The 16,473-nt window shown below is 37.6% G+C and overlaps 2 protein-coding genes across 3 annotated transcripts; one reads left to right on the forward strand and one right to left on the reverse strand.

Annotated features, from left to right (window-relative positions):
- Positions 1-1,959: 1,959 nt before the first annotated feature.
- LOC129760898 (uncharacterized) lies at positions 1,960-9,501 on the reverse strand. 2 transcript variants are annotated; one of them, XM_055758582.1, is made up of 3 exons: positions 8,277-9,501; positions 2,361-2,513; positions 1,963-2,280 (listed from the first exon to the last, which is right to left on the reverse strand). In XM_055758582.1, the coding sequence occupies exons 1-3, from the start codon at positions 8,804-8,806 to the stop codon at positions 2,253-2,255; spliced, it is 711 nt and encodes a 236-aa protein (XP_055614557.1). In that variant the 5' UTR covers positions 8,807-9,501; the 3' UTR covers positions 1,963-2,252. The 2 variants fall into 2 exon arrangements, with proteins under 2 accessions (XP_055614556.1, XP_055614557.1); XM_055758581.1 differs by having other exon boundaries at positions 1,960-2,513.
- A 2,112-nt stretch (positions 9,502-11,613) lies between these two features.
- LOC129760900 (uncharacterized) lies at positions 11,614-14,914 on the forward strand. The gene is made up of 3 exons (XM_055758583.1): positions 11,614-11,683; positions 11,742-11,803; positions 11,866-14,914. Exon 3 carries the CDS (start codon positions 11,880-11,882, stop codon positions 12,432-12,434), a length of 555 nt encoding a protein of 184 aa, XP_055614558.1. The 5' UTR covers positions 11,614-11,683; positions 11,742-11,803; positions 11,866-11,879; the 3' UTR covers positions 12,435-14,914.
- The last annotated feature ends 1,559 nt before the right edge of the window (positions 14,915-16,473 follow it).

Raw genomic sequence — 16,473 nt, forward strand, 5'->3', positions numbered from 1 at the left:
CTACTGTGATAAAAATTCAAAGTGTAATATTTTTTTTTATAAAATGTATGTAGCTGGGTACATCAACAGAATGTAATATTAGATGCCTTTTGAAACTCAAACTATGTGCACGATTTTGATGTAATATCACCATCACCATTTGCTGTGTTGATAAGCCGTAGAGCTGCGCAAGCTCGTGGTTTATCCTTTACCTCCACTCTCCATTCTGCTGCACGCCGCCAAAGATGGTTCTTAATACTCGCCGCTTGAATACTCCGTCCGAGTGTGCGCAGGTCCTACTCGAGCTTATCCACGTCTCGTGATAGTAGAGACACGACTTCCGCTGATCATTCGCCGCCCGATCTCACAGCTGGCTGGTGTCTGCGGTCACCAGTGTGCCGATATAGAAAGGCTTCGAGTATCTCCAGCTCATCGCCGTCGATCGTGACTTTCTTATTGCAAGCGGGCTCGGTTGGTATCTGACCCGCAGGCCAGTATATACTTCGTCTTGATAAATTTATCATCAAACCAATTCTTTTTGCTTCGCATTTCAGTTTGCGGTAGATGTCCTCCACCGCCGCAGATGATCTGCCGACGCATTTCGCCTTATTTCGCCCACCGCCCACCGAATAACACCTTCTAGCGCCACGTCCAACATCATTTATTTATTATTCTTAAAAATGAAGAGACTAGCTACAAATACAAATCTACACTGAACTTAGAACACTAAGAATTCTTCTTCGGAGTACAACCTTTAAAACGTCAAAATCGAAATGCTCTGAGAAACGGTTGAAAGTTTTAATGATCGAACCAAACTACAGTAAAGACTCTTCAGGCAGTAGATGTCCTTAAAGTCCTTGGTCATGCGGAAAAGAAGACCCAGGCTTCTGGTGGCCTTGGCAACGATATAGTTGGTATGAGTTTTAAAATCCAGCCGCACGTCAAGAACCACACCAGGAGCTTTCACGTGTTAGGCTCGAGAGGTTGCATCGTTTCCAAGGAAATAAACGGCTCAGAACGGGCGTCGTTTGCGGGAAAATGATATTACTGCGCATTTACTACGGTTTAAAGGTAGGCGATTGGCATCACACCAGGAAGCAAAGAGGTTAAACTGGTTCTGCATGAAATTCACATCCTCGGGGCCATTGATAGAGTAGAACAGTTTCAAGTCGTCGGCATACGCTAATTTTGTTCCATTGAGAAATTGCAGTACGTCATTGAAGTAGATTAGGAATACTAATGGCTCTAGATGACTTCCCTGAGGCACGCCTGATGAAGTTGAGAAGCGTTCTGGATCTGGATACAGAAAGCTATCTTGGCTGGAGCAACACTTTAAACTTGTCATGTTAAAATCACCTAAGACGAATATGTCATCTTCTGGAGCGCAGAAAGAGCTTATTTTAGAGATGCAGCGTGAGAATGATTCAGCTAAGGTAACATCTCTCGAACCATCAGGAGGCAAATATAGTACGTCAACGTAAAGCTTCCGGTCGCCGAGTTGGGCAAGATTATGCCAAGATTCATCATCGATTAGCAAAGCTCAGATGGTGCTCAGGGACTGGGTGTTCACGACATTTTTGGAAGGTTTGCCATATCCTCCGGTAGGTGTTCTGTATCCCAGATCCGAGCCATCAACAGTGTAGGCAATCGGAAAACTTGTCCGGGCCTATTTTGATGAGTTCAGCTGCGATGCCACTCTTTCCAGCCGACTTGTTGCTATTCAGCTGGTCTAACTTCACTCCTAGCTGGGAGTTGCTCCTCTACGAATTTTGCTATGCCTTCGATGTACCTTTGCTAGGAAGAGGAGTAAATATTGGTGGTCCGTTTGCAACAGCCACCCTACCCCCGCTCCATTAGCTTCTCACAAAATGAACGTTTTTCACCATATATTGATGTTTTTTCTTTTATTTATTGAAAGTTTGGAAAATCAAATCCAAACCTCACCCCCCCCCCCTTCAACCCCCAAAAAAAAATGCCTTATGATAGTACCAAATAGTGTCAGAAGTCAAAAGAAACTTATCAAGCACGTTGTACAATCATGAAAAATAATTTTAGTTCTTACCTTATCTAAAGTTTTTGTTGAATTTGAGCTCCCTTTAGTGCTATGCTTGAAGACAGAGCTTATTGTACTGGCAGGTTCACTAATACCTTCTATTAAGATAGAATTTTTCGTTGTACCATATGCCGCATCACCTTGTGTTTCATCTTCATCATATTCATAGTCCTCATAATAATAGTCATCATCGTAATCTTCATAATCGTCATATTCAGCACTACTTCCAGCCAACTCTGTATTGTTCACTGCATTAAGTGGTTTGTAGTAAGGAGAGTTAGCTTTAAAATTATTAAGAAGCACTTCAAAATAATTTCTATTATAATACTTATTATTTTGTTCGGTTAACTCTTTAGCTACAGCTTGATCATTTTTCACTACTAAATGCTCTACTATTGTTTGTTGGTCAACACGATCGTCTTTAACATTTGTATCCTTTTGGTGATGTCCTGGAACGATGTGGTTGTGGCTAGAAGAGCTCCTGTGAAGTAAAAAGAAAACGGTACTTTTCTAAATGTTTTTTTTTGGTAACTTAAAAATGATTTTATTTAACGTAACTTTGACTTAGAAAAAATGATTGAACCTCGATAGGTGAGAGTGCAAAAAAAAATTCTTTGACATAAATTTCGTAGTTAGACAAAATCGACAAAAAAATGTCAACGCATTCATAATTCATACCGAAGGGCGTAGAGGATTTGAGGGGCGATTTAAGAAAGGTAAGCATTAGAGGTGTACCGAATACCGAATATTGACAAACGAATTATTCATTTTAATACTTCTCATGTTTTTGAGTCGATTTTTTTTTTCAACCTGATGATATTACTATATGATGTATTACAAAGTCTTTTTCAAGTTGGGGTCTCTCTGATTTTCGAAATGTCACCAATAACTGAAAGGACATCAGATGACTTCTAGGGTGTTTATCACTAAAGAAATTTGTTTTCTGTCAAATCTGGGACAAAACATATCGAAACAGGAGCCAAGAAGTATAAAATTGCTTATTTGATACCGCATTACATGAAGGTCAAACAAAGCCGGGCAAAATCCGCGAAATTTCAAACAATATCTCGGCACCCTGGCCGCTGCTTTTCAATCCACAGGTACAGATGGCTTGCCAAACCAGATATTTCTTCGCAAACTTTGACAGTTTCATGTGAAAATATCTGCTATCTTTCCCCTTCCTTTTGTCGTATAAAACTCCTGTTCCGGAAGCTGCTTGTAGCCGGCTTTGACGTAGGTTTCGTCGTCCATTACCACGCAGTCAAACTTCTTCAGCATCGTCGTGTACAGCCTCCGAAATCGCGCTTTGGCCGTCGTATTTTGTTTATCATCGCGATTTGGAGTAAGCTGGAGCCTCGCGAAGTACTGCATGAAAAGTAGTCATGCAATATTTCGCTAGGCACCCAGCAGGGATGTCAATTGAATTTATTGTTTATCAATGCCAAAAGACATACTCCTGTTAAACAGCTAATAACTTGTTTGCCTAATAAGATACAAAGTTAAGATCTTGAACAAAGATGTTCAGCGGAAAATTTCCTTTAGGAAATTTATAATCTGGCACAAAAACCATCAGCTGGCTCGGTTCCACAGATGAAACAAAAATGATGTTGAATTTTCAGTACAAAATATTGAATTCTCTCATACAAACCAGAAGTTCAAATTTACTCATGTAAACGTTACTCAAAAATTCTGCAAAAAATCATGGACGAGTTTTAGACCAAGGCAAAGCTTTTTAGACCCCAGGGTTTGAGAAAATCAAAAATGACCCCAAATCGACTCAGTCTAGTGTTGCGGCCAAGAAAGAATTCGTCCAAGTTTTGAGAGCAGTTTTATTTTGTTGTTAGATTGCTTCAAAGCTGTAAATAATGCATCTTTTAGAAAATGTCCTACGGTTTAACAATTCTATTTTAACTTACAGCTTAGTTTTCTTCTCAACCCTTGGCCTTATCTTCCTGTCAAAGTTTAGTCAATCGTGCGATTCCTGTATGACGAATCGTGTATCGCGGAAGTGTCCGCTGGGACAAATATACTAAGCCGGAAATTTGGAGTAGATCTTCCTAGAAGGTTAAATATGTGTATTGTTACATAATAGAACATTATGAGAATTTTGACCGTTTAACAACCTACGTGAAGCTAATCGACCTTTGCTGATGCAAATAAACAATCACGAAATGGAAAGAAGTCTTTGATTTAGACTAAACTATTTCAATCGTAAACTTTAAAATCAAGCTACTACACGATGTGTTAAAATGCCTCGATTTGACAGTTCTAAACATCCGGTTTTTTGTCACCGTTTCTACCGTCGTCATTGAAAATCATTAAAAACAAATAGTCGGTTGACCGAACTGTGATGGTTACGGCAGGGTTGCCTGTTTGCCGACAAGGGGTGTTCAGGTTTTTTAAATGCAAAATTGAAAGAAATACGTCAAGTTGATATTGACCAAATTTTGACCGTATCACCCTTTAATATGTGACTTACATCATTGTTTCGTGTCCAGACACTAAAAAAAGTCAATTTCCTCACTGGCTTAAACTTGAAAAAGTAGATAAATTCGTTTAAAAATGCATTTTTTTCCGAAAACTGAAAATCAGTTACTGTAAGGGCATAATGAGAACCCCGACTGGGGCAGTATATGCAACATTAATCGGGACACGATGAGCGTTTTCTGCCGTGGAATCTAGCAGCGAATTTCACTCGATGAAGTCAACTGAATAATAGAGCTACAGCTTGACTTGATTCGTCTGAAAATTTCGCCTATTGGTTAGATGTCGGAGAGGTAATCAGTTGGCTCGAGTTCGATACCTGTTCGAGATGATTTTCTTTCATTTACCATTCATAATCGATGCTTTTTACACTAAACTGTGAGACGTAGAACCATCAAACAAAGCAATACTAAAATAATGTATGACTTTTTGTAGAATACAAGCAATTCACACACACACACACACACACACAATCATACATTATGTTTTTGATGCTATGCATCACCCGGCAAGATGCTACTAATCATGAAATGCAACAATGAAAATAATCTCTAAATGAAAAAAAAATCTCCCCGACAAAAATCGTAGTCGAGCCTACTGATTACCTCTCACACATCTAACCAATAGGCCAAATCGTCAGATGTAAACTGATGAAGCTGTAGCTCTATCATTCAGTTGACTACATCGAGTTGAATTCGCTGCTAGATGCTACGGCAGAAAACGCTCATCGTGCCCCGAATAATTGTGCGCTGTGCATTTCAAGTCAACAAGTTAAAGAAAAAACGTGTTTTAAAATTTATTATAGTGAAAAACCTAAAATTTAATGATGGGGAAAATTGAGGAACAATGTGTTCCTCATGTTGCAGTGCGTACATTATAGATTAAGATGATTTAACGATCATAAAAGCTTATTTTCCAATGCTTAAAAACTATAATATTTTCGTCAATTGAATTGGTTTTTCTAAAATATTTCTGTAAAAATGATAAGGAGATTTCTTTTTTGTTGAAAAACTATGTCTATAGGAGGTACGGAACTAAACCTCATGAAAAAGAAAATACAACACGACCGCTGCACTGTGGTCCAAAAGGGCTAAAAGTGGAACTTTTTTGTTATTTGTCTCCACGCGCTTATATTTAAACACAACAAGCATATATTTGATGTGTTTTACGTGTTTCCATACAAAAAATAGGAAAATTGATTTCCAGGCTACGCAGATGCTTGGTTTTTTTGAAATGCAAATTTAACAAATAATACTCATACCAAAAAAAAAAAAAAATAAAAAATGGATTTCTCAAACCATTTTTATTCTCATAACCATCACACAAACTCGCAAAATGATTAAATTTTACTTAAATTTTCGTTTGTTTTGAAACACCAGAAAAAGAATGCGATTTTATATTTCAAATAAAACCAGAATTTGAAGCTTCGGACATAAGAATCAAATATAACACCAGATATAGAAAGAGATTAAACTCGAATTCTTAAAAAAAAATTAGACCAATCAGAGACCACGCTTTGAAACTGTTTAAAAATGCTAAAAATTGTTAATTCTAATCATATTTATTTTTATTTCTTTTGTTCATTTTCAATTGAAGGGTTTATTGAAATACTTCTCTGTAATTTTTAAGCGCAGTTATAGTTTTGAATGTTATGCTCTGAATATTTTGTATAATGAAAATTAAGATTGAGAATTTTCCAAGAACATTATGTTTCCAGACCACAAAAATTTAATGTTTAAATACAAATACGTAATACGTTATACGTAATACGTAATACGTAAAGATATTTCTCTTAAAATTTATTAGTTTGACTCTAAAATTCGGTTAATTTAATTGCAAATTTAAAAATAATTAAACAATAAAATTGGGTAAATTTATTTGGAAAATCAAATCAAATGTATTGAATTTCTCGGCCTTATCAGTAAAACTAATGCTTTTTTTTTGTAAAAACATTTATAGATTATGAAAATTGTATTTTTTTTCATAATGAACTTATTGTGGACATGTGATTAAGATGCTTCTAACAAAATTTTACTCGCTCATTTTCAATATCTATTCTTTTCTTATAACTTTCTATCCGCCTATTTTTTTCATAATCTTTGAATTTTCCAACTAAATCAACGTAACTTTAACCGGTAGGGTTAATAAATTCAATTAAAAAAACAAAATCAAAATATAAAAGATAAGTTTTTAAAATTAAGGATTTTAAGATTTTCTTTTTTTAAGAACTTCTGACAATTTCAAAAACTTATTTATCGCATTTGATTGAAAACTCAAGAGACAGCTGAACTCGAATATTTTGTAAGATTCGGTCTATCACCTCTCGATTTGGTGATATGGAAATTATAAGTTTAAAAATGAATCAGTTTTGAGTGAAAACAATTATTGATAGCTGATGAGCTCAACATCCACATAAAAAAGAAGAAGATTCTGAATTTATTTATTATACATTACAAAATCGAGGAATACTATTTTAATCGTGATGTTAATGAAGATTGATTCAAAAAAAATCGATTCTGCTGTTTTTTAAAATTTGAAATGACAAATATTGCACGACTGAAGAATGTTTTTGAAAACATAAGTTTTATTTCATTTAACAAACTTGATAAAATTTGCTAAACGATTTGATTTTTGCTTATTAAAATATCTGAAAAAAATTTTTTTTACAGAATTGGGAAAAATAAACAAATATGAAACTCCTCTAACTTTTTCGCAGTCAAAATTTCTTGGGGTCTTGTGAAAAATAATAAGAACCTTGATTTCAAAAATACTTTTTTTAATATTTGTCAGAAAAATTCTGAATTTTCATTACTAATTGTCATCCAATTTTCAAAAACTTTACGAAAATAATAAGAAATAAACTCTTAAATTCATTTTACCTCAGAAAAATGTAGATTGTGTGGCCTTAAGTAATTTATGAAAATCTATTTGCATTCCGAATTAAGGATTTTGAAAAACAAGAAACACAAAATAAAATAGAGGCTGAAATTGGTTTCTCAAAGAATATTTCATATCCACATGAAAATTGTAATGATATAAACGATTTTTTTTTCCAAGTTATGGATAATACATTTATGTATGAACATACATTTCTAAGTAAAAAACAAAATATTAGAGACGACGTATGGTTCATGACACAGTTTTGAGTTTTAATACAAAAGGTTTATTCAATTGCAAATTGAAATGGAGAGTTAAAAATTAATTTCAATACTTGAACGTCATAGATTAACATTGAAAGAAATGTCTCAGGCCTGGAGTGAGATAGAATTAAATACCGCCGGAGGCGAGCCAAATTTTTTACATGTCTGCTAACATTGTTTTTTAAACACCTTTTCTATTTCTTGAACTGAAAATTTCACTTGTAAAAAATCTCCATAGGGGGGAGGGGGTTAAACCCCTAACCCCCCCTCCTCTCCCCGCCCCGTTCGCGCACTGCCTTGGCGCCTGTTTATAGCAGAATCTTATGACATAAGAGTATTTTTCTGAGTGTAGGGATTCCACGAATAAAAATTTGTAAGCATTCCGTTTTTATCAAATCTAAGGATTTGAGAGGTTTGAAATCTGACCACGCTGCTTCGCGGGGTTTCCTAAGTATCATCGAAACTTGAATTGTTTAAAAGGAATCCAAAATTGGACTCCTGAAATCAATAACCCGTCTCTTAAAACCTTCATGTGCAAATTTCCTTCTCAATCAAATGTCCTGTCTGACATTTTCGAATACCTAGCAATATAAATATCTTACTAAGCACGCACTACATACCTGAATTTACGGTGTCCTTGTTTACTTTTGCTAATATTTTCAGCATGTGATACTACTTCAAAATTTGGAAATGCACTTTTCTTCTCGTGTTTGGCACTATTTTTAACGATTCTTGCATGCACGGAGTGTTCACGATTGGATTGATGCCGACCAGCACCACGATTTCGACCTGTTTGCATGCTCACGGGTTTAAAGTTTTTTTCAAACAAAGGATCTGTCCGCTTCGCTTCAATTTTATGGCGACCAGTTTCCAAATGATGCTTATGGCGCACGTGGTGCGCTTTTGACAGTGCGTTCATCTGATGTGTGTAATTACTTTTAGCACTATAACTCAATAGACCGACAGAATCAAGAGTGGAATGTGTCGAAGCTAAATTAAATGACTCATCATTGCCATCATTATTAATGATACTGTTGCCAATGATGCGATTGGCACCGACGGAGATTACACAAAATTTTGTGTTTGTGTATAAATTGAAGAGAATAAAATAAAATGTAAAAATTTTCGTGACTCCGAGTGATGATCTCATGATAGAACACTTTGGTATAATTTGTAGACCAAGACATTGAAATTCTTTCACTTCAACTAAAACTTTTGACTATGCTAACCAATGGAAATTCTTATTTCGTGAAGCCTCTCAAATAACACCTCTGTTGATGCCGACAGTATTCTTTTTTATTTTCGTTTTTCCTTTTCTCAATCACGTCAGCACACTGCACATTTTATTTTTACTTTTTAGTTATTTGACTCTTCTCAAACATTTCGTGTGAGCCCTCATTTGTTGATAATTTTTCTCCGTTTCCGAAAACGCACCGTGTGAATGATATAAAACAATCATTCTTAATAGGCCTTAGAAGCGTTTAATTATGATTCGTTTTTACACTGATTTCCTTCTTCTTTCCCCAGTTATTTGATCGCAGAGGATAAATTTTCAGCCTTTCTTTGGTTTCTTTCAGCAGCATCCACACCTCGCTCAATGAAAAGAGAATTCATTGCTTCTTCACTTGAGCTCAATACAAAGCACGGCCTTGTAGTGTATGCGGAAAAAGATTAAAAAACATTTGTGCAAATACTTCGCTCTCTTATTTAAGGAGTGGATTTGAGCATCTCAAAACTTGTATTCAAACTATCACTCAATAAACGTTTTAACTAATTTAAGATATGAATGAACACTTCAATACAGTATCGGTTATGGCATTTGTAAATATCCACGATCTTAACCGCTTGAAAGGCAACGTTAAACTGAGAGCAAGAAACGTACATCACTCTGAGCAGTTCGCGCCCTTGCGCCTGCACATTCATTGAGAAGGCAAACAGATCCCGGCTTCTCACAGCCATATGATCGATGCCTTTTTTCTGTTGTTGAGATCGTTTTCGTTTATTGAACTCATAAATCATAGGCGTTAAACTCAAGCTATAAGAAGCTGTGAAGTTCTCTGAAGCCTCGAAACAAACATGTTTCGGAAGGTTCAAAACGATCAAAAGCGATCTTTCACTTTGTATAGGGATTACGAAACATATTTTCTGGTTTTTCTTCCACGACGACAACATAATTTTCAAAACTTCCTGGTTTTCTTTTAATCACTTCAATAATTATATAATAAAGCAATTAAATATCATTTTTTTTAATCCGTTGAATAGTGGCATAAAATTGAAACAAATAGCCGTTTGAACATCTTTATTTCATTCCCGACTTATACCGTGAAGGCATCAATGGCCGCGCATTTAAGCTATGATGAATGTTCTCTGTGCCGTACAAACATCGTTTTTTGTGCGATTCTGAAAAGAAAGGCACTGACACGTAGTAAAACTAACGTCCTTTAAGGGAAAAAATTGAAAGCGAGAGATTTTTCATAGTAACGTCACGAGAAACGCGAATTTGTAAAAAGTGTTGGTGTACCAATCGCCGCGCACGCTTATGTTGCTTGTTCCAAACTCCTATTCACAAATCAGGAAATTTACATGATGTGACAAATTACAGACCGATCTCAATACTCTGCTGTTTATCAAAGGTTTTCGAAATAATTATGTATGGAAGACTGTACAACGCCGCCAAACCGATAATATCAGAATATCAACACGGGTTTGTGCAGAAAAGATCAACTGTTTCCAACTTGTTGTGCTATTCTAATACACTGCATTCGGCTATGAGCAAAAAACAATTAAATAAATCGCACGCTTTGGTTTCCCGTCGTGGTCCACATCGAGGCTGTACTCTTATCTGACGAAACGCCAAGCATTTGTGAACTTCGACGTTCCGTCCGGCGTCCCTAAAGGAAGCCACTCAGGTCCACTCATTTTTATACTCTTCGTGAACGACCTTGCTTGGATACTCAAATCTTCGAAGTTGATGTACGCAGACGACCTTAAAATATACCGAATTATTGGATCACTTGTGGACTGTGCAGCACTTCAAGCTGACATCTTGATACTTTTGGACTGGTGCAGGTCACATGGGATGATAGCCAACTCGAGTAAGTGTAAATGTATAACTTTGCATAGATCAAGAGAGCACATCCGCTTTGCTTACACCATGGACACAGAAGAAATTGAGAGAGTGACTTCCATAAAAGATTTGGGCGTAGTGTTTGATCACAAACTGACTTTTAAGGAACACATAGCCGCCACCACCGCAAAAGCTTTTGCCATCTTTGGTTTCATCCGGCGAAACACCGCTGATTATGAAGATATTTACTGCCTCAAAGCGATTTTCTGTGCCTTGGTTCGTAGTGTATTGGAATATGCCGTGATAGTCTGGACACCTTATCAGGAAGTACAAATCGAAAGGATTGAAAGGGTTCAAAAGAAGTTTTTAAGATATGCTGTAACAATAATTAGTCAGTCATGTATTCAACGCACATTCATGAAATTTAGAGCTGTAAAGCACCTCGTAGCTCCACTCAGTGTGGACGAGTAATTGTATGAATGAGGAGACCCCTCGTGCAACAGCGAAAATGTCAAAAAGCACGAATTCCTACAATTCAATTTGCTTCAGTGAAAAGAAAAAAAAAAAAGAAAAAGGAACAGTTGCGCGAAGAGGAATTGGTCGGTCGTGCTGTTCCTCAGTGGAAAAAGGAAGTGGTGGCCACGTGATCCGGACAGGTTGAACCAGCGCACCGAGAGGTCATCCTCAAACCTCCAAAGTTAGCCGCGGAAGTCACCGCATCGACTTTTGGGAAGGAACGGTCGTCGTCTACAGCTGCTGGTGAGTTGCAATAAATAAAACTGCCATCCTAAAAGAGCAAAGCCCGCTTACGCAATTTTATTCTTGCCAGGTTGTTCCGCCGGTCAAACAGGCCAGTGCTGGTTGAAGAACCATCCGTGGTTTAAGTTCGCCCACGCAGAATCCGCAAGATCGCGGACCGGCGAACGGTGCGATAAAAAGTAGAGCCGCAAAACACATCTGGTGAGTTAACCTCAAAGCTCGAAATGACGCGTTGCTAACCTGGTTGTTATCCCCACAGTACAAGCAAAGCGGACAACAAAGAGCCAGAAGGATTACCGAAGCCAAAAGACCCCGTATCGGGTAAGCAACACTAAATAGCAACCTTGAGCAAAATTGGAAAACTAATTGGGCTTTGTCCGCAGGTTTTTTTTGTTCCATGCGTGTTTTTCTTCCAGCAGCTGCCAACATCACTTCCGGTGATTCCTCATTCTTGGTCGTTTTATACCAGCAGGACCCGGAGGTCCGGTGCCCGGCAAACCTGCTTGGTTCTCATCGAGCACATCAGCATCCAGCAACACTTCGCCAGCCGCATCGGCGGATCGCAACAGCAGTCGCCTCAGGGGTGCAGCCTTTTGGAACATCTTCCAGATTGCACATCAACACGACAGCAACTAGTGCCGGGATTACGAGTACAAGACCAATCAGCGAGCGCTTGAGGGATAGTCAGGCGAGTGAGCACGAGCAGCATCTCTTCCGTTCGGAAGCCTTCCGACACTGTACCGGAAGCAATCAAGGATCGCAGCACCAACAGAAGTCACAGGTCCGATGTCCGGGAACCCAATTGGCTCCCTCCAGGTCTACAGCACAGCAGCGACATTTCGTCAGCCATCGGTGGGAATTGGAAACCTTGGGCGGAACCCGGTTATTCCTTCTCAAGCCATCCACAAGCACGATACGAGCAGCATCCAGAGGTCCGATGTCGGGCAACTAGCTCGTTTTGTCTGGGGCAGCAGAGCCAAGTCTTTGGTTGGTGGAATTCGGAGCGGAAGTGCATGCGACCATCGTGGGACGTCATAAGATGACCAGAAAAACCACGTGAGTTAATTCAATTTAATCATGAATGTAGAATACATACGCAATGGAAACAAATTTCCTTTATTTATTTGATGGCGCGTTTTGATAATGTGGAACTTTAGTTATTTTTTCATTCCACCGAAAAACATAAGTCCAACAATGCACTCCGACGTCTGCCATGGAATGATGCCGTTAGACTACCACCGTACGTAGGGCGATGCACTTTGGGGCTTATTCTGAGAGTCACGTAACGTGATGTGCAAAATTTCACATCATCGTGCCGACTCCAGAAACCACTCTAGGCTAGAAGTTTCAGCTCAAATGTCCTGTGATCGATTTTTGGAGATCATTCATACTAACGTTTCTTCTCTGAAACATTTCCTGGAGTCAGGATAAAGAAGTGAAATTTCGTTAGTCACGTCACTCTACTCGCAGAATAACCCCCTTTATTATCCCTCGAAACCCTTCGTTGCAGGCGGACATACATTCAAAGAATGTTTGTCTTTGACCTGTTAATGAATAACATAGACTGCCCACAACTGCTACAAAACATCAACATTCACGCACCAACGAGACTACTTCGACAACAGAATTTTTTGTGGATACCACTCAGTCGCACCGTTTTTGCACAAAACCACCCCTTCTATAATTGTTGTCGTGTTTTTAACGAAGTGTCAAGCGTTTTTAACTTTAACCAGTCCAAAGAGGTCTTTAAAAATATTATTCGTAGTCTAAGAACATAAGTTGTGTTAAGTTTAAGGTATGTCTGTATGGTGATTACCAAAGGCATTAACATAAATAAATAAACAATCGCCGCTCACAAGTGTACCAATGGCCGCGCAATTTGGTTTAAACAGTGAATAAGACATCCAAACAATTTAAAATGTTGTTTACATAGCTCTCAGGCTCATTGCGAATATTCTCAGGTAACGATTTCCAAGATTCACACATCAAACATCGATTTGTCTCCATTGTTTTGTGAAAATAGTCAGGTGCAAAATTAGTACAAGACGCCATTTTTAATAAGCATTATTTTGCCGGAAGATATATTGGAACAATGTTTTCGGTCGCGATTTCGATAAATCATCACAAATTCGGCGAGCTGTCTGAAAATTCACGAGGATACGGACCAACTAAAACTAAACAGATCCGAATCGCAATCTTACCTCAAATTTCCAACACTTTGTAGCAATTTTCACTAGATGATCGTTTCTTCTGAAATTGTTTCTAAAAATCGTTTTTTCAGCCGGTTAAATGATGGAAAACATTGATTGGAAAGCTTGCCAGTGAATCTTATGCAACCTTTGTGAACTTCCGAAAAACTTCTCTACGTTTAACTGCTGATAAATACTAGAAGACTTTCAGCGCACGGCGATAGACACATTCAAAAATTCATTACCTATATATATCGATTCATTATACAGCCACAAATAGCTTACGTTCGAAAATTTTTGCAAAGGTGCTCGAATTCAATACAAAAAACTGAATTACAAAAAGGGACCCGCTTAGCTCACTTGCTAAGGTGTAACCGTTCAGTTACAAAGTATTTTTGTTTTTTTAACGGGTGCAATTTGTTTTAAATGTTTTTGGTTACTGTCACGGTTCTTATTTTAATTAATTAGTTTTGATTTATCTTATTATTTAAATATTGTAATAAAATGTAAATAAAAATGTATAACATGTATGTGTGGGGTGGCATAAACAGGATGATACTAGTGGGTGTTCGCCTCGCCTTTGTCTCGCCGTCGCCTGGAAGGCGAACATCGAGATTTCGCCTCGCCTGGGGGTCGCCAATGAACATTTCGCCTCAGCCGAGCACAGAAAGATGACGAGAAAGGGCGGTAAAGACCCACATCTGGAAGGAGAGGGTCATTCGAGTTCAGGCGTGCGTGTGCTCAACATCGTCGGAGCAAAACTTTAAACGAAATTTGTGAAGTGGCTTGGTAGGATAATTTTGCTTTTTTTTATCCTATCAGATCTAGGATCTGCTACGTCTAAACGTAAAAGGAGCATCGAGTTCTCTGGCTCGCGGGCCATAACTATAAAGGAGAACATTCCCCTCTCGGTTCGGTCACTCTGGCCAGTTCCTGGGCCGAACCGATTGCGTCCACGAGGGAAGACGCCTGTAACTGCTTAGCTCCGCTCCATCCCATTTATGAGCTACGTAGTGTAACTCGAGATTACCACCTGTAAGCCACGTGTCCCAGAAGTCAACCGAACTGTGGGCCAAGTACCCCAACTCCCACCTGGGAACAAAAACCAGTATCATCGATCCAACCGAAGAAGACGCGCCAGCGATCACAAAGAGGGGAGCGAGGCGACTTCTACAGCAGCCGCAGCAGAAATCGTACCGGTACGTCATCCAAAAGTTAAAACCGCACCTACACCCACACCCACTCCGATGAAATATAAAATTGAAAGCTAATTAAAAACCACTTTTTTGAACTCCAAGTTAAATTGCTTTTAAATCTTTAATAAAATAATTTTCGTAGTAGAGTAAAATTTTAATTGTGTATTAATTTATGTGAAAGAATTGTGATAGTATTTTGTGTAAAGTTTGTTCGCGTAGGTCCTCCGATTACCCAGTAGTAAGCCGACTCTGAGACCCAGCTCGAGGAGTTTCTTGCTACTGAGCTAGCTTGACGGGATTTTTATTACTTACAATTGGCACCCAACTTCAACACACGTTAGGTAACCCGAGGATCCGAGTAGCATATAAAAAATCCGAGATTTTTTGAACTAGTGGCGGGAGAGTGCACAATCAATTTTCAATTGTTTGTGTAAGTCCCGTTCATTACTACTTCCGTTCAGAGTTACATAAAAAGTGATTTGTTTAGCTGGAAGAAGTGACCGAAGTTTAAATTACAAAAAGCAGTTGAATTTCAGTATAAGATCGAATCTAACTAGTTACCTGTAAACCTAAATGAACCCACACAAAAGGTCTTTGACCAAATAAAACACCAATACAAAAACTACGTTTTTATTGAATTCCTATATAACTTTTAGATCTAAGCTCAGCACTGTGATATTTCTATGTTATTTATTGCTTATTAGTGTTGAGTTCCCAAAATCGTGTTTATAATCAGTGTTATTTATTGCTAAATAGTGTTCAAAACCCACGTTTATTTTAACTACTTTTAAATAGTCCCTACTTGTGTTAAATTTGCCGATTTGTGTTATTTATTTATTTATAACATAATTTTAGAAAATCTGCCTGTTTTTAATTACTATTTATTAACTTATTGTTACTTATAAGAATTATGTGTCTGAATTGATTTTACTTAGTATCGTGAATATTCAAAGTCTGTCTGGATTCAAATAATTCATTTTAATTTTAATTTTTTCTTATTCTTAAATTTCTGATTTTGTTTCATAAATTCCCAAAAATGAGCTCGCAATTTTTAATGCAATATCGTTTCTTGAATGAGATCCATTTGCTAACGGATGAGATTGAACATGAATTACAAATTAGAAAAATTCCTTTTAAATCCGCTGAATCTCGTGATGCAAAAAGAATGCGTTTAAGGAATACAAATGTGCCTCCAAACCTTTGCTTCTGACATCGCGCAAGGGAAAGCTAGAAGAAAACACACGTGGTAGAATGCGCTATAGTTTCATAGAAATCTTTGTTTTTAATGCAAACATGGAAAAGTAAAATTGATGTATCTCGCTTGGATACAAGTGGATATAGTCGGTTGTACCTGCATCTTGTAGACGAAATCTTTGACTTCCTTTTGCATTTAAAGCAGACTGCCCGATGTTGCCCGCTGTTTGTAAAATAAGGCGTTAAAAAAGCCCTATTTTTGGTAATCTTTTTAACATAGCTCTGCAGTATCACATTTTACAAACTTAAAATGTTCAACAAAGTGGTGTATTTTAGTAAGACAAACAACTTTGTGGAACATATTATAAAACTTAAAATTGACTGAAAAAAGTTTTCATTAATAAACTGATTT

The sequence above is a fragment of the Uranotaenia lowii genome, unplaced genomic scaffold, assembly GCF_029784155.1.
Source record: "Uranotaenia lowii strain MFRU-FL unplaced genomic scaffold, ASM2978415v1 HiC_scaffold_816, whole genome shotgun sequence".
Lineage (NCBI taxonomy): Eukaryota > Metazoa > Arthropoda > Insecta > Diptera > Culicidae > Uranotaenia > Uranotaenia lowii.

What these genes read in the sequence shown, in the direction of transcription:
- LOC129760898 (XM_055758581.1), bottom strand. Translation starts at nt 8,806, where the DNA reads ATGAGATCATCACTCGGAGTCACGAAAATTTTTACATTTTATTTTATT. An exon ending in CAAGGACACCGTAAATTCAG is followed by an intron (nt 2,514 to 8,276) that starts GTATGTAGTGCG and finishes TTTACTTCACAG; the next exon opens with GAGCTCTTCTAGCCACAACC.
- LOC129760900 (XM_055758583.1), top strand. Translation starts at nt 11,880, where the DNA reads ATGCGTGTTTTTCTTCCAGCAGCTGCCAACATCACTTCCGGTGATTCC.